Consider the following 17,557-nt stretch of genomic DNA (forward strand, 5'->3'; position numbering starts at 1 on the left):
AAAAAAAAGGATGGTGAGGAAAACGACAAGGACGTGTGACCGGATGAGCATGGGCAACAAACGGGGACCGGAACTGCAACCGGGATTCCCCCACCGCTACCCAGTTACACGTCGTGTCCTGTCCGTACGATAGTACTTCTCGTGTTGGATCCTGCCACGTGGACTTCAACAGTTTCGTCCCGTGTCCCCCGGCCGACAACCAAGGACAGAGAGCCACGTGACCCCTTTTTCAAACCGCTTATGACTCTATTTATTATATATATATATATATCAAGCTGTTTGGAAATTAAGTTTTCCGTACAAATCCGGTGGGAAATTTACATCTTGTTGTACGGAACCGTATCCCCTCCCTCCTTTTTTTTTCCTTTTTTTTTAAAATATATATATATATATATATTAATGTTCTTAGTGAGGATAAAAAGGGACGAAAAATAATGTTAATAAAAAAAAAATAAAAGCACAAAGCACTCTTGTGGAGTGTTATGTGGGAGCTGGTTTTATTTATACTGTGTTGGGTTTTGATATATTTCTAATGGTACATTAATATATATGCCTTTTTTTTCCTCCAATAAAATTTAATGGTATGTTTATTTTTATTAAAAATAAAATAATTGGATGTAGATATGTTTAAACTTAGGAAAGAAATCATAATTGAAGAGGATGTACAAACCCATGATCAAAGTCATAAATAAATATATATATATATATATATATAAGTGGTACAAAATGATAGAAACGGAGATGATGGTTTACCAGAAAACAGAGGAAAAAAAAAAAGAAAGAAAGAGGACAATATTATTGAACATGTAACTTTGTCAAATTCTTAAATTTTTTCCCCTTGATAAAAATAAATAAACCACAAATTAAAATCTACAGGATAAATACATAGATCAACATATAGTAGTAATCAAAGCATTGAGCAGTATTTCTTAATGATAAGTACAATTTTTTTTTATTATTCTTGATCATTAAAAAATACATACAAATCAAAGATCAAATTAGTAAATATGATTAATTTTACTGCATGTTGTGCACAAAATTCTAACCAAAATTATATTGAGAACTGGTGGCTGGGATGAGTATTTCAGAATAGAACAAAATGAACTGCAGATGTCTTGTCAGTGTTTCTGAGCAAATGGCTCAAGTCAGATAAAACACAAAATTCCAGCCAGAACATAACAAAGAAGAAATGGTGTCCATGCACAACTTGTCCATATATCCTGAGATTCTGAGAATGATACACTTTCTGTTAATAAAAAGTGCTCCAATAATTATATGCACTCAGGACCCAATTGATTAGACCAAAATTCATGCACCAAATTCTCACCATTCCTTCAACTTTCTCTATAAATTTCACTTCCAGACTAAGATACAACTCATACAGCTGATTCTCTCCAACAATAGTAAACAGTTTCTGATTATATATATATATATATATATATATCAAAGGTATTCTTTTGATCCTTTTGATTTGGCTTTATTGTTATTTTAATTTTTCTGCAGCAAAAGTCTTCATATATGTATATTTATATATGTGTGTTTATGTATGTCATGTGTGAAAGAAACTTAACAACTGAATTGGATATATATATATGTATATATATCAATTGAAAGTGAAATAAAGAATTGACCTTGAGAGAGACAGGAATGTTATTGGTAAATGAAGCTTTGTCAACTAGCACTGAATGCTATTAGTTATATATAAATACAGTTTGAGAACATGATGTAAAACTAGTGTTCATTCAACCAGTGTTTCAAAAATTAAGACTAACTGTTGGCATATATATAGCACACTGAAATAACTGCTCTTCAATGATTTACATAAAATAAAGCTATCCATAATCTCAAGCTCATTAATTCATCTGAGTCACAATTAATTTGTTTTTGCACCAATAATATAAATTTGCTGTCAAAAATAACCATGCACATGCACAAAGGTACATACAAGCAGGAAGAACATCGATACATGAAACAATTGATAAATGCTAATGTTAACAAGATAATTAAACAGCAAAGAACAGTTGTTATCACCTGATACATGAGTCCAAGCAGTAAGGAGTGAAGAATTAATACTAGACTAGCTAAATAAATCTTGTTTTCCCCTAATTAATAAAAATGGCATAATTAGATTTTGTTTAATAGTATCTAATTAACAGGTATTAAAAATTCAGTTATTTCTAAAAAATAAAAAAGGTTTTTATTTTTCTCAATGTTTTGTTTTACTTCAATAATATATATGGCTCCAGTTTCATTGCAGAAATAGAGTATATCAATAATTGAACTTGTTATCATATGAAACTTTTGTGAGAGTTTAAAAATAATTTGAGCTTCATCTTGCCATCATCTTCATTTCAATTGGACTACAGTTGCATGCCCAAATTAATGATTCAGAGGAAAAGTAGTTAATTAATCCTCATGTCACTTGATTTAAGCATTTTGATAGGAATTATATATACAAACAAGAACAAAATTAGTCAATGCCTGGAAAATAGAGAACAAAGTTGTCTGAAAAAACTGATAATTTAAATCCCATAAGAAACCATACAATAGAAATTAAGTTTAATCAGAAAATGGCTACTTTGAGGAAAATAAAAGACTGCTTAAAAATTCAATTCAATTCAATACTAACCACACACACATGTAACACTAAGAGCACATATTAATTATCTTTTAAGAAATTAAACATGAAGATCAGATCACAAGAAATAAACTGCATTAGTACTAATTGTAGTCTGGTTCATTATATATATATGTTGCACAGCAGGTATTAACTTGACTATATAATTTTCCTCAAGGTTCATACCTTCCACTATATAAACTAATTAAGCTTGGTAACTAATGAACAAGTTACAGAAAGATTAGCTCAAAGTCTACTATGATAAAGATATCAAAGACAAAAATGGCAGTAGCTTATGAAAACATAAGAATTGCCAGAGTTATAAACCTTAAAGTTCACTTCATACTATGATGAACTATATAAAACTAAATCTAATACATTCAAGACACTGGAATTTATCAATTACTTCAATTAATGTTCAAAATGTTAAATTAATGAATCAATTATAGTGAAGTTAATGGCATGCTCAATCAGAAATTAAACATCTCCTGGCCTCTTTAAACAACTCCATAATTAGGAACTACAAGGAAACAGACCAGCAGTTAATACAGTTGGCACACAAAAAATTACATTAATTTTAAGTTGTAAACCACCAATTACATCATGGAAAATCCATTGTTCAGGATGTTATACCTTGTACTAAATACAAGATGAGTAAATAACTGACATCATCTAATTCTATAAAACAGAATGCAATTAGGAACACCAAATTATATCAACAAATTCACAACAAAACTACAATTAGATGAAGAAACTCAACATAAGTTTATTCAAGGTGACACAAGCATGCATCATATACCAACAAAGAGGTTATCAACAAAAACATACAATTAAGTTTGGATAAATCTTAATTGTGTTGATTTCATTTTTCCATGTGTTAATTGCAATGTGATCAATATCTCATATATACTTACTAAACACTTTGTCCTCTTCAATGAGATCAATAACAACATAAACACATTGATGAGAAATCAAATATATAACTAAAAATGAAATGAAGTCAAGCATATAACACATTAATTATATCCATCCTACAAGCTAAGACTTAAAAAAAAAAAACTTTGATGTCATAATTAAGAACTAATTATGAAAGCAAATAATTAAGACTGAAGGAAAAAGAGAGAGAAGAAGATTAGACATGTCAATAGATCATATATATATATATATAACATGAAACAGAAGAGAGATTTCAAAGTACATACCTGCAGACACCTGAGCTCCCAGTTCCACAATGGTAACTCCACAGCACCCCATCATGAACAGCATCAACTACAATCTTTTACTATTTTTAGAATCCCACACACAATACCACAAATTCCAATAAATATCACACACACACACACACACATACAATTCACATATATATATATATAACACTATTCACACAAACCTTTCTGGCAAGTTCTAGCAGCATCTTCAGCTGAAATTTAATTCAAGCTGCTAGCAATTAAGAAGAGCTAGCAGTCCATGCAGCAAATAACAATACAACAAGATTTGCTAGTCCAAGCACAAATTAATACACAATCTCATACAAACAAATATACATATACATATATATATGTATATTTATAGATAGGGGGAGTTCAAGAGTTATATAGCTACTAGCTAGCTAGAGAAAACATCAAATAACATTATTTGGATAACAAGTAATGTTTTAAATTGGTTTGGAGGATGATATGTTTTAGCACTTAACTTGCACTGGATGGTGGTAGTTGGTGGCTGGTGCTTGCTTGCAATGTTGGTGGTGGTTTCTTGCGCTTCTTCTTCTCATAGCTCACACCACGAGCTTTGGACTGAGTTTCACGGACTTCACGAAGATAGAGACGGACTGCACGAGCTCCAAAAGGGTTGTTCTCAGGTTTACCACCGTTTTCTTCGTAGGCAGCACGGAGACGGCCGACAAGAGCATCAAGACTACCCCAAGCTTGACGGAGAGGGCAAGGACAAGGAGCAGGAGGATTGGGGTGGCCAAAGAAAGGGCACATATGGAGGTGCACTTTAGTCTTGCCAAATTGATCCAAGTAACGGAGGAACTCAAGGACATGAGCGCCACTGCAACGGGATAAAGGTAGTGGTGGACGGTGATTTCTCAGGTATTGACCGAAGGTGTTCCAGTCACGGCGTTTCTGGGATTCATAGCGGCTGAGAGATGGTGTTGATGGTGAGGATGAAGATGGTGAGATAGCAGTGAGAGGTGATGTACTTAAGGGGCTTATACTTGTAGGACTAGTGTCTGATGGAGGACTGTCTGAACTAGGTACATAATCCATTTTCTGAATTACAATTATAAACAAAAACTTGTTGATCAGCTGCTTTTATATATATATATATATATATATATGAGAATGATGTTGGTAATTGGAATATGTATTATATATAAATTGATCACTTTCCTTCTTTGTTTCTCTGAAAGGTAAAGGAGATCTACTGTATAAAAGTGACAGACATAGAGATAGAAAAAGAGGAAATTAGAACCTGTTGATAATAATATAGATCCAGTTCAGTGATGAAGATAAAAGGAGGTTGGTGAGCTTCTTGAGTTGCTATATTGCTGCATGAAGATGGTACTGGTGATGATCATAAAGAAGAAGAAGCTGTGCATGTTGGCGGCCTGAAACTTTGAACATGAGTATTGAGTATGTGTGTGTGTGTGTGTGTGTGTGTGTGTGTGTGTGTGTGTGTGTGTGTGTAGTGTGTAGAGAGATATAGAGAGAAAGATGATTGATGAGGGAGGGATCTTACTGGTTTTGCACTAGATTCATGAGGTGGTCATGGATGGTTGAGAGTTGAGAGATGATAGCTAATGCATATTATGCTTTAGCTTTCATCAGTGGGGAGTTTCAGCTAGATGGTGATGGGCATCATATTTTTGGCCTAAAGAGAAAGGATGTTACTGTTCATTATACTGTTTCTTGTGATTTTTTATTTTGTTCTCTTTTTTTTCTCTCACTGTCTTTCTTGCTATGATCTATCTAGTGAGAGAATTAGAGTACAGTTTATAGGGGTTTTGACGGTAGAGTTGGTCTATGTGGAAGGACTACGTGAGGTTGAAGGTGTAAAAAAAAGAAAGAAGTGCCAAAAAAAAAAAATTTTAAAAATAGTGCAATGGTGATAAGTATAACCAAAAGTAGCAATAAATGGCCACACAGTTTGACGCTATGACATTAGATTAGATATGACATACCCAATTCTTGATATATATATATATTTGTGTGTGTGTGTTTACTCAAATTAATGTGTATATCTGTTTTACAGTTACAGTTTATATATGATTTTTTTTTTTTGGGAAAGATATAAATATCATTAATCCATGAAGAAGTGAAAGTAATAAGTGATTAGTTTTATTTCTAGGTCTCAAGCATCAAACGTGGGTCCTGTGATTAGTGATGCAAAGTACTTGAAGTTTTATTGGCTCACTCAAATAAAAGAAGAAGAATGGTACTCGGATGTTGAAAAGTCATGGCTTACTGTTCCAGAAATGTCTTCAATAATTCTCTCTTTAAAGCTAAATTGTACTCTCTTTGGACAATATTGTATTTGAAGGAATCTTGCTTAACATCCATTAATCCCTTCCTCACTTCTCCATATATACATGTATATATATATATATGTGTGTGTGTGTGTGTGTATGTAGAGAATTATAAGTCACAATCAAGTCTAAGCAGGAAGAAATTCAGAGTGATATTTTCAATAACTATGTATATCTTAATTGCAGTTGTCTGAATATGAAAGATGTGGAAAGGAACAAGAGATGTGGAGTTAAATCACTGTTTAGAGATTCTTTTTATAAAATGATATATGGTTTGACTGATAGATGAGGCAGAGAGTGCAGTGCAGTCCACTCTGGGTAACAGGTGCTGATGATGCTCAGGCACTTAAGGGTGTGTTTGTTTGGGGTGTTTTTAAGTTACAATGTATCTCAAGTTACTAGACTTTTTAAATCCATTGTTTGGTTTGCTAAATTTTCAAATCCCATGTAACCTGGAATACTTTAGATAGAGGATTTTGTTTTACGGCCAGTTTGGCCGTAAAACAAAATCCAATGTGTTTTGATTTACTTCACGTGCTATGCACATGAAAGATACCAGTAACTCAACCTTCATACTGGGGTAATCACATTCAGCCGATTTTCTCTTTTTCTTCTTTGAGCCCTAGCAATCTCCATCAAAGCATTCATTTTTCGTCTTCTCAAACCCCAGACCATTGGTGTCGGAGCACTAGATTTCTCTATCTTGGAACCCCAAGCATCCTCCATGGAATCACCCAATTTCTTCTCCTTTAAACCCTAATCGGTCGCCATTGGAATTTTTTTTTCCTTGTTTTCTTTTCTGCATTTTCAATGATATGGTTGTTTGGATGAAGGTTGTTAGGGGATCTAATCTAGCTAGTTAAACAAAAATATAGTTGAACAAAGTTGTAATCAGCTTCTCTGGTTGAATATTTTTTGTTACCTTTTTGTATTTTTTTGTTTGATGTTTTTTTATTACAGATATATTAAAATTTATATATACCAAAAACAAATTTGTTTTTTTATTTTAATTTTTTTATTTTTCACATTTCTAGGTTGTGTTATCGAATTTATTTTTCATTATTTTTTTAAAATAAGGGTTATTTTTATAAAATAAATAAATACAAACATTACGAAAAATTAAAAATATAAATATGATTTTTTTTCTATCCAATATTATAACAATACAATTTAATGAATTTTTTTATCATTAAAATCTAATAGATTTTTTTTTGTGTTGAATAAAATCTAATTTAATCAACATATTTATCCTTATGGGGTAACCTCACCATGGTTTTTATATCTTCTAAATCCATCAAAACAAACACATGTTTATCAAATCCGGATTTAAAAATCCTTCCAAATAAACACAAAATTCTGAAATCCAGTATTTTCAAATACAGTTAACCAAACAGCAGATTTTATTCTCCTGCATGTTCAAATCCATGGATTTATAAATACACTGTAATTGAAACTCCACTGCATTTTCAACTACATCAAACCAAACACACCCTAAAACTCTTAAAGATGTGAAAGACCAAATGATAAGGAACTCACTGTGAGTGTGATATGAGAAGAACTCTCAACTCATATGAGTTTGAACAAAACCGTGACCTATATACTTGTGTGCTAATTAAGCTTCATTCAAAGAGTAAAGAAGAAGAAGTAGTAGTAGTAGTATCAGTAGAAGAAGAAGAACAACAACAACAAGTGATATGAATGTTATGGCAAAGATGTCTAATCAGCCATTGGACCACGTAATATGGGTCCCACTTTAAGCTCTTTGTCTTTTTCCTCTTTTAATTGGGTCCCACTTCAACTGTGAAACCAATAAACGACAAACATCTGATAAGCAATTAACGGTGATTAATTAATTTAGAAAACAATTTAAATGAATGATTGTTGTGAAGCTAGCTATATATTTATCTATATATGATATATATATATATATATATTTAAGAAATAAATATTATAAATTTCTCATGATCAATTTCCAGCTAGTTCTTCAATGGTGTACCTAGGCTTTGGAAATGGACGGTTATGAAATACTACTCTGTCTAATCCTTTTTATTGTCATTCTAATTGATGGTTGATGGTGGATGTGATATTTAGCCCCTCCCCTAAGTCATTTAGATAAGACTTTACTCTTGATATGATGATTAATTAATGTAGCATTGATTTAAAGTTTGTATTATTCATGATGAAGTCTTGAATTCCTGAATGTCTTTTTCATGTTTGATATCAAAACTATGTTTTAACAGAGATTGTTTATGTGGTTTGGTTATGCACAATTTTGCATTAATAGTTAATTTTAATAAAATGAAATTGGTAATCCATATTCATTTAATAAAAAAATGATGGATAATATAATAATAAAAATAAATACTATAAAAATAGTTTACCATAAAATGTGGAATTTGATAAACAACAATAAAGAGAAAACGACAGTTCTATAACACATAAAAGAAAATGTTGATAAAACAACAACTCATACAATATCATGGTTGCACTTAAGAAAAAAAACTAACATATAAAACAGTGCTTCAAACCCTAAAGATAAAAGAGCTTTAAACGTTTTATTGTGATAAGCTGTACTCTCTTTCTAATCGCTTGATATGTACAGTATCCAAATAAATACTTCAAACTACACTTTGCTAATATAGCTAAGTCTTTCGGCTTAGTCTTCTACTGCAATCAATTATGTATTAATAAATGAAATATGGATTTGAAGATTGAGATGATGTCCCAAGACCTGAATTATGATCGATAATACATTAATTACAAATGCTTGTAAAAGGCCAACCATAAAATGGGGAACATATGAATAAAAAAAAAACATAAAAAAGGGTGTAAAACGTGGAAGCCATGGTGCATGCATCCATGCACATATATATATATAGGTACCTCATGCTTGAGCCAAGATTTATCCTTATCTCTTTGTTTATTCATCCCCTTAATTTATACAATAAACCAAAGCATCTGTTTCTCGTCAATCAGCTGGCCATACCACAATCCGTCCTTGAGATGTTTAGCCTCAGTATAAGTTTGGCTACCTGCCAAGGTTGACCCATATGAATTCATATTCATACTCAAATAGAGGTTTAACCTCGGACGTGGTTTTTGGGAAAGCATATGGATTAAGTACTCAAAGGAAAATTTTCTATATATATATATTGAATTTGTGCTCATTGAATAGAGTTTTATATAAGTTCATAGGACATAACAAAAAAGTAATGAGATAATTAGGTGCGTATGAGTATGAGACTTAGTTATGACAAAGATATTGAATGTGTGGATTCAGCCATTAAATAATTGTGAGGTTATATGGATTTTATTGAGATTTACATGACACTTGTTGCTTATGTTTTAGCTCAACGTGGACTATGCATGTGACAATAAAAGCTCAGTTTCATTTTCTATTATTATATACATATATTATTATTATGTATTTTTAAGATATTAATGATGTTGCTACTCACTGTGTTATGCAGCTTACATTTCCTCTTTTTCTGTGTCCAATTTGGGTGTTCAGAAAACTTTGTTAATTGACCGATGTGTTATCACAGTGTCCATTGTGAGCTCTGGTGCATCTTGTTTTTCAATGAGCAGTTTGTTTTTCTTACTTTATATGATCTTATTATATATATATATATATACAAACAGAAGCTAGCACATAAATTGGTCACTTTTGAGCGTTTGAAATGAAGGTGTCTATCTATTATTCAGAAGAAAGAGTTATCAGAAATGACGACTGATTTATATATATATATATATATATATGGAAGAAGCACTGACCATTATACACTGTAAATAAAACAATATTCAAGAATATTGCATAACAAAAATCAATCAACAAGGCATTAAAAAAGTCTGTGTTAATGTTGCAAGTCTGATTTAGTCTCATGTCATCTAATTGTCATCTAATTATCATCTAATCGAGAGAAAGTTCATATAAACGTAAATATATGTGAGTGCAATCTCCACTTAGATTGGTCTTTTGGGGTTATGGGTCCCGGGGGCGTGCAACAGTTAACCAATTGAATGTAAAGGAGAACAAACTTGAAGATAGTTTGAATGTTGAAAAGATTCTGCATTATTTGTCTCCTAGTTTTGACCATCACATCTATATATATATATATATATACATGACGTTTGAAGTGAAAGAATCCCAAGGAAATATATTAACTCTGTATCAATGTTCTAATTACTTTGGTCAAGTACATCATGAATGGATCTAATGCAGAAAAATCAATAAAGCAAGTCTTAAAATGCAAACTGAATGAAAAGTGGAAAAAAGAACAGAGGTTTAAATAAACACATAGAGATAACAATGAAAACCATGTGAAAAAAAGTACTGGAATCCAAGCAATTCAAGTGAAATGGAAGATTGTCTTAATTCTAAATGTATAACCATTAAAATTTTCATTACTGTTATTATTTGTTCTATGGATACTGTTCTTGAAGAACAAAACTATATTCACATAAATAATATATAATTATATATATATTGCCTTTAATTTGAATGTCATATCTATGCCAGCAAGATGGCAAATTTGATGTCAGCTTTAAATATTTTTATGGCCAGTTAGAATCCAATAGATAGATTTGTCAAATTTTTATTAGTCTCTTTCATGGAATCTATTTGTTTTGATTTTGAATCTACTCAGTATCTAGGAAACTTCGCCAAGTTTCAGTCTTTTGCAAGTTTTATGTGTCAAAATCCAATCTTGAGTGAAGTTTGTGAGTCAAAATCCAATCTTGAATGAGTTTAGTGTTCTCTGAGCCGCCATTTGAATCCACCTGCCAAATTGGAACCAGGGTCACAAACAAGGACAAATTGTTTATTCTTTTCTTTTTTTTAAGAAATCTTTAGAAAATTTTGGTATTAATAATGGTGTCCAAGAAAGAGAGACGTGTGGAGGAGCTTGAATCTACGTGGAGTTCCTTTTTTTTTTCTTTGTAGTGATTTATGGAATCCAGCAAAAGTTCATGAGTACACAGGTGAGGAGCAGCCAAAGTGGTTTTTGGTTTTATCACTTACTTTGTCTCATACAATGGATAAGCTTTGAGGTTTGGTGAGGTGGCGAGAAGTTCCATTTCTGGCTATAAAAGTTGTCATCTTTGGGCTTCCCTTGAGCGGCCTGAATTGAGATTTCCATCAGTGGGATTCAAGAAATTAGGTTTGTTTTTCTGTTCTGATTGTCATCTGTTATGAAAGATCTCCTTTTTTTTTTGTATGTGATTTTTTGAATATAATCTAAGCATTAGTCTTCAGTTTTTTTACCTTTTTCATCAATCCCCATTCTTTTTCTGCAAATTTGGGGAGATTTTTTATATTTCATTCATGTTGTCTTGAATCAAATCTGTTAGATAGAGGATTGATTATATATGTTTGAGTGATGTTTCTCTGAATTTCCTCCATTGAATTAGTTTTGACAAGTGTTCTTGATTCTTAATTTCATTTCTTTTGCTGATTGTTACCCTCTTTGTCATAGTCTTAAAAAAATCAGGAGGTAAACAGAGTTAAAAAGCAGCAAAAATGGTTACCAGACATGTGGATCTTCGATCGGATACAGTGACAAAGCCGACGGAGGCTATGAGGGTTGCGATGGCAAATGCCGAAGTTGATGATGATGTACTCGGTGCTGATCCGACTGCATACCGATTAGAATCTGAGATGGCTAAGCTCATGGGTAAGGAAGCTGCACTCTTTGTGCCTTCCGGCACCATGGCCAATCTTATATCAGTAATGGTGCATTGTGATGTAAGAGGCAGTGAAGTCATCCTCGGAGATAATTGCCATATTCATGTTTATGAGAATGGAGGTATCTCAACCATCGGCGGTGTTCATCCAAGAACTGTGAAAAACAAGACTGATGGCACCATGGACATTGCCGAAATTGAGGCTGCTATTAGACATCCTGATGGCGAACTTTATTATCCTTCTACCCGGTTAATATGCTTGGAAAACACTCATGCTAAGTGAGCCCTCTAACTTTTGTTTCTCTTCTTCTTTAGCTTGACATTCATTCTAAGTTTCTAACCTGTTCCATTTGGACCCTGTACTGTTTTATTGCTCATTTGTTGCACAGAAATGCTTTTAATTACTAGGAATTTCTTAGCCATAGTCTACATGAAGCATGCCAATTGGATAAGAAAATTTTTATTGTTTCCATTGATCAGTGTCTGCTTGGTGATGTCCTTCTTTGTGTGCTACTATTGTTTATCAAAACTTACCGAACTTTTTATTATGTAGATTGAGACTGAACTCCTACTATATTTAATGTTTTCTTTATTGCTCACATGGTTGGGGAACAGATAGAGACCCTCAGATATTCTAGAAGACAAATTGTTCATTTTGCCATGAGACTGAGAAGAAGGAATGGTCCCAATTTCATTTAATAGTGTCTGTTGTACACTGCATTATGTATTTCAGTTATATGCAGAAATGATTATAGATGAAAAAGATTGAATTCATGAATGAGAAAATGGCACTTTCTTATTGGTGTAGTTCTGGTGGGAGGTGTATCTCTGTAGAATATACAGACAAAGTCGGAGAGATTGCTAAGCGACATGGTCTGAAGCTTCACATTGATGGAGCTCGCATTTTCAATGCCTCAATTGTGAGTCTCACTGTTTATCTTTCTTAATGAACATGGTTTTTAATCTTTTCTTCATATTTAATTTGGGTGGTGGTGTTTATTCCAGGCTCTGGGAGTTCCCGTTCATCGGCTTGTCCAAGCTGCAGATTCAGTTTCAGTAGGACCTCATGAATAATTCTTAAGGCTTTATCTTCATTTCACTATGCTCATATTTATCTGGTTTATAATACTGTGAATTGTTCAGGTGTGTTTGTCGAAAGGATTAGGCGCTCCGGTTGGATCAGTCATTGTTGGCTCAAAAAGTTTTATTACCAAGGTAAGTATATAATTATGCAGTTAAAAAAAATCGAATTTTGCATCAATGAGTATATATATATATATAAATATGAATTCTTTGTGTTTGATTATTTCCAGGCTAAGAGGCTTCGGAAGACATTAGGTGGCGGTATGCGACAAGTCGGAGTTCTTTGTGCAGCTGCTCTTGTTGCATTGAGAGAGAACGTGAAAAAACTCGAAGATGATCATCGGAAAGCCAAAATTTTGGCAGGTGTTGTTTACTTTCTTCGACTATCTAAATTTTCAGCTTAATTCCATTGATCATCATTCTTAATTACATTGTGTCATTCTTTAAACTGTTGTATAATTCCAGATGGCTTAAATCAAATCAAGCAGTTAAGTGTTGATATGAGTTCAGTGGAGACAAACATGGTGTATTTCAACATCTTAGATAGTTCAGTTATTTCGCCGGAAAAGATATGCGAGGTTTTGGAAGAGCATGGTGTACTAGCAATGCCGGCGAGTGCCGTCAGGTGATGAAAATATTACTAGTCTATCTAATCTAGACCTTGCAAAAGAGGCTTGCTTATGTATGTCCTGTAATTTGATAAGTGTGTTTGTTTTTCACATGTAATCTCTTGCAGTGTTAGGCTTGTTCTTCATCATCAAATCTCTGAGAGTGATATCAATTATGCCTTGACATGTATTAAGGTACAATGAATCCATGTTTTCGATTTAGTGTTTTGCGATCGATCGATCAGAAGTTGATTTCTTTTCGTTTATGGTTTGCAGCAAGCTGTTGATCAAATCACAACTGGTGCTACTACCAAGTGACAAAGTAAAATATCAACCTGTTCCTCTTATTAGAGATTTACATTCATGATGTTCAAGAAAAATAACTGGTTGCTCATCATTTGTAAATCAGATGTAATTGCTCACAATTGTTAACTCCTGAATTAAGTTAAGAAACAAAAAAAATAGCTGGTATCTCTACAAATAACGGCATTCCTTTTTAAACTAAAATTTAATATATATATATATATATATATATATATACATATATGTATGTATTTATTCAAAGCAAATCATTTCCGAATTAAGATCCAATTTGTATTCATAACAGAAGGAGCAAATGTGTTCAACATTTCTCCATAAGACAGTTAACAAGCTAACTTGTAATGTAAACATGTAAGCCACAACTTTAAACCATCCGGGTTTCCTTTGCAATGCCTGAGTGAAAAGGCCAGCAGGGGTGTAATGTCTGATGAGCAGCCTGAATATTCATCGATTACATCTAAATATCTCTTGTCAAAACTCTGAACATCAGCCTATTCACCGGCGATCATCTGTAGTATGATGCCATTATGTAAAGCATGATAGCCGTTGCCGTTGTTACAAATAGTTCCTGTGAATCCAGAATAACTTGTCATGTTAGAGTTGATAGTTGAAATAGAACAGTGTGCAAAGAAGTAGCACACATGCAGATAAGTGGCTGAATGATTATATTGAAATCCCAATTGATGAAGTTATATTTTACTAATTAATCAGGCATCCTCCCCCTAACACCCTTGTTCTGGTAAGCAAAACCCAAGCTCTTCATTTTCGTTGCCTGAATTTCAAAAACTCATTCCAGAATAATAATGGTAGCTAACATTGATCAATTTCTAAGAGACAAGATGCTTCGGTGTCATATTTCCCTCCACTCAATAAAGATCCTTAAATTCAACAACACTCATTGTTCTCGGAAGAGAACATCCGAAATGTAGAAAATTCTCATGAGGGATTGATGCAGGTGCTGTTGAAAATTCAAATGCCGACAGACTTCTTTGTTTTGGTTACTAGATGTATTGTACCACAGCAGCAGGTCAAAGAGACATACCTGGTTATTATAAAGGAAAAGAGGAATAGAGCGCCCAAGAAACTCAATGAGGTTGAGAATTCCAGTGTATCCCTACAACATTATGGTTGGAGAGGATCAAAACAAATGGGCACAGGGCATTAATAAAGATGTAAAGAAAATATGAAGGTTCACTCGAGCCTTTCTAAAGCTCGGCATCAATGGGACAATGAATCTGAAAGGAGTGTTTAAATAATTTATACCAAAGATGAAACAGCTATACAGCCAAAAACTAATGAAAGTGAACGGAGCAACCGCTTTCCCATCCGTAATCCCCTGTTTTCATCCTCACCATACTCCTGCAAGAGAGAATTATATGTGATTTAATTTCGATAAAACAAAGAAAAGAGGAACTGCTTTGAAGGAGTGCAGTGTAAGGCTACACATAACTGAAAAACCAGGAAGCATAAGGTTTTAGAAAGATGAGCTATGCAAGAAAATTAGTATAACTTACATCCAATACAGGGGTTGTTACAGGCTCAAAAGCTTTCAACTTCTCAAATATTCTGTAGAAAAAGATGAAAGCTAAAAACTGCAAAGGTTTCCATTCTGCATTGCGTTTGATGAGAATCCAAATAGTCTGCATATGCATAGAATGTAAATCAATTGTTACAAAGAAAAGTATGCAAGACAGACTGCTTTCTATAAAACGAAATGTAATAGACAAGTATTTGATAAACATATACTGATAAAAGTTAGAACGTTTGCAACAGATGGATCAGCTCACATGTTTACACTGAGGGTTTGTTAGTGCCTTTGTATGTTTAAATCAATAATACTGTGATTAAGTAAACCAGTGAAACAAATTAATTTTATCCTTAAACAATCAAAACAGACAACAAAGCAAATGTGTGGTTCCAGGTTTCACAACAAGTAGTGAAAGTTAGTGAAAGGGAAAGAGAAAGATACATAAAAATAGATGTAAAATAAGCAAAGGCAAGAGGTGCAGAGATGCTACAGAATTTGAAATCAGCAAGAGAGATGACATAAGACGCCAGATCCCATGTTGGTCTATAGATTCATATTAAACATAACTATTCTATAGAAATGGAAAGCATCAAATAAAAATGCATAATTACACCTTATACTTGTGACACAACATCTAAACTACAGTTCCATAATAAAATTTTTTAAAAATGAAATAAATAGAAATCATCGCTAGTTCCATTTAATTACCAAGTCCTCATGAGTATTAAGTCCTTATTCTGTTGATTATTAATTATTCAAATATCACACTTAAGTAAAAGATTAGTCACCTGTTCAAGGACAAAAATATTATTTGTACATTTACAGACACACAGAAGACAAACAGGACAAGTAAGAGACATAAAAAGGAATTTTAATATGTCAACCAGACTTACAAAGACTGCTGCTAGTGCCATATTGATCTGCATATCTCTCAAACTCGACTTGGATGCCCTGCAGGAAGATGAAGTGACAATTAAAAATGCATCCAAGAGAGATTTCAACCAAACATAATCAAGGTGATTATCCACCAATATTACATTTCAAACAAGGAGGTATACAAAGAGAAGACAATAAAACAATTATTTACAATACAATACACCTTCCATATACCAGTTTGCAAGAATACATCAACCGTTGCAACAATTTTAAAAAGATCAATCCAAGTTAGGCAATTTATGCTGCTGGCCACCTAGTATTTGACAAAGTTCAATAAGTGACCATTTACAAATAAATGGAGAGAGTACCTTGGTCCCCATGGAACAATTGGTTGCTTATCAGCATACTTGATATCCTTTGATACCTGAACAACAATAAAACATAACTGAACACTGTGGAAGAGAAAGAACAAGGACCATTACAAGAAGAGAAGAATTTCCTTTCTTCAACCTGAAATGATCCAAATGTCACACCTTTCTTCCGGTTCGACAATTGTGACATCATGATCTGATCATACGCCTTTTCTAACTGAAACAAAGAAAAGCATTACCATAAAAAAAGAGTACATATATATCAAAATTCACAATTAAAAGAACTAATTTTCAACCTACTCTGGCAACAGTGGCCTCATCGCCTCTCCTCTCTGCCTCCTTTCTCTTCCTTTGATATGATGTTTTCATCATATCAAACCCTGCTATAGGGCTCACACCAAGAACCTATAACAGAACCAAAGCACACACACACATCTAATGATCACCACCTAAAAACAATGAATTCAGAAATCATAAATGATGAACACCTCATACGGATTATCATCATTGCCAGCATACGGGTTCCCCGCAGCAGAGCTAGCCCTACAGACCATACTGAGCTGCTGCCTAGAAGACACTCTTGAAAATCTAAAAACTCTAAAAAAAAAAAAATCAAGAAACAACCAAAAATCACAATGAAAAAAACATATCAAAGAAAAGGAAATTTGAGGCATAATCCTTGTAAATCTACGGAGAAATTAGCTCCATACCTCACTGAGACTAAGAATGGACGTGTGGGCAACGAGGAACGGCAGAAGCGGACTCTTGGGGCGGTGCAGAAGAAGGCGTTGGCCGTCGCCGTAGCCATTGTTTAGGGTTTTAGAGCTTGGGCTTCAGAGAATTCGAACAAAGATCCAAGCTTTATCCAGACGGCGTCGGAATGATGGAAATTTTTCGATCTCAACCTCGACTAAAATCCAAATTACATTTAACCCCAAAGAT

At 33.3% G+C, this 17,557-nt stretch overlaps 3 protein-coding genes across 6 annotated transcripts; 1 reads left to right on the forward strand and 2 right to left on the reverse strand.

Moving 5' to 3' along the window:
• Positions 1–4,017: 4,017 nt before the first annotated feature.
• LOC120270105 (protein LIGHT-DEPENDENT SHORT HYPOCOTYLS 4-like) lies at positions 4,018–5,554 on the reverse strand. Of its 3 annotated transcripts, none has more exons than XM_039277130.1 (3): positions 5,360–5,554; positions 5,093–5,228; positions 4,018–4,890 (listed from the first exon to the last, which is right to left on the reverse strand). In XM_039277130.1, exon 3 carries the CDS (start codon positions 4,885–4,887, stop codon positions 4,306–4,308), a length of 582 nt encoding a protein of 193 aa, XP_039133064.1. In that variant the 5' UTR covers positions 4,888–4,890; positions 5,093–5,228; positions 5,360–5,554; the 3' UTR covers positions 4,018–4,305. The 3 variants fall into 3 exon arrangements, with proteins under 3 accessions (XP_039133064.1, XP_039133073.1, XP_039133068.1); XM_039277139.1 differs by having other exon boundaries at positions 5,093–5,234; XM_039277134.1 differs by lacking the exon at positions 5,360–5,554 and having other exon boundaries at positions 5,093–5,340.
• Positions 5,555–10,900: 5,346 nt separating this feature from the next.
• LOC120276387 (probable low-specificity L-threonine aldolase 1) lies at positions 10,901–13,983 on the forward strand. Its single transcript, XM_039283116.1, has 9 exons — positions 10,901–11,305; positions 11,621–12,107; positions 12,637–12,748; positions 12,834–12,884; positions 12,972–13,043; positions 13,142–13,274; positions 13,377–13,536; positions 13,648–13,714; positions 13,796–13,983. The coding sequence occupies exons 2-9, from the start codon at positions 11,665–11,667 to the stop codon at positions 13,835–13,837; spliced, it is 1,080 nt and encodes a 359-aa protein (XP_039139050.1). The 5' UTR covers positions 10,901–11,305; positions 11,621–11,664; the 3' UTR covers positions 13,838–13,983.
• Positions 13,984–14,091: 108 nt separating this feature from the next.
• On the reverse strand, positions 14,092–17,475 carry LOC120276396. 2 transcript variants are annotated; one of them, XM_039283127.1, is made up of 10 exons: positions 17,326–17,475; positions 17,104–17,212; positions 16,916–17,020; positions 16,755–16,832; positions 16,613–16,668; positions 16,262–16,319; positions 15,355–15,480; positions 15,104–15,199; positions 14,883–14,954; positions 14,092–14,408 (listed from the first exon to the last, which is right to left on the reverse strand). In XM_039283127.1, the coding sequence occupies exons 1-10, from the start codon at positions 17,421–17,423 to the stop codon at positions 14,346–14,348; spliced, it is 861 nt and encodes a 286-aa protein (XP_039139061.1). In that variant the 5' UTR covers positions 17,424–17,475; the 3' UTR covers positions 14,092–14,345. The 2 variants fall into 2 exon arrangements, with proteins under 2 accessions (XP_039139061.1, XP_039139069.1); XM_039283135.1 differs by having other exon boundaries at positions 17,104–17,203; positions 17,326–17,471.
• Between the last annotated feature and the right edge of the window lie 82 nt (positions 17,476–17,557).

This window comes from Dioscorea cayenensis, chromosome 2, assembly GCF_009730915.1.
Source record: "Dioscorea cayenensis subsp. rotundata cultivar TDr96_F1 chromosome 2, TDr96_F1_v2_PseudoChromosome.rev07_lg8_w22 25.fasta, whole genome shotgun sequence".
Classification (NCBI taxonomy): Eukaryota; Viridiplantae; Streptophyta; class Magnoliopsida; order Dioscoreales; family Dioscoreaceae; genus Dioscorea; species Dioscorea cayenensis.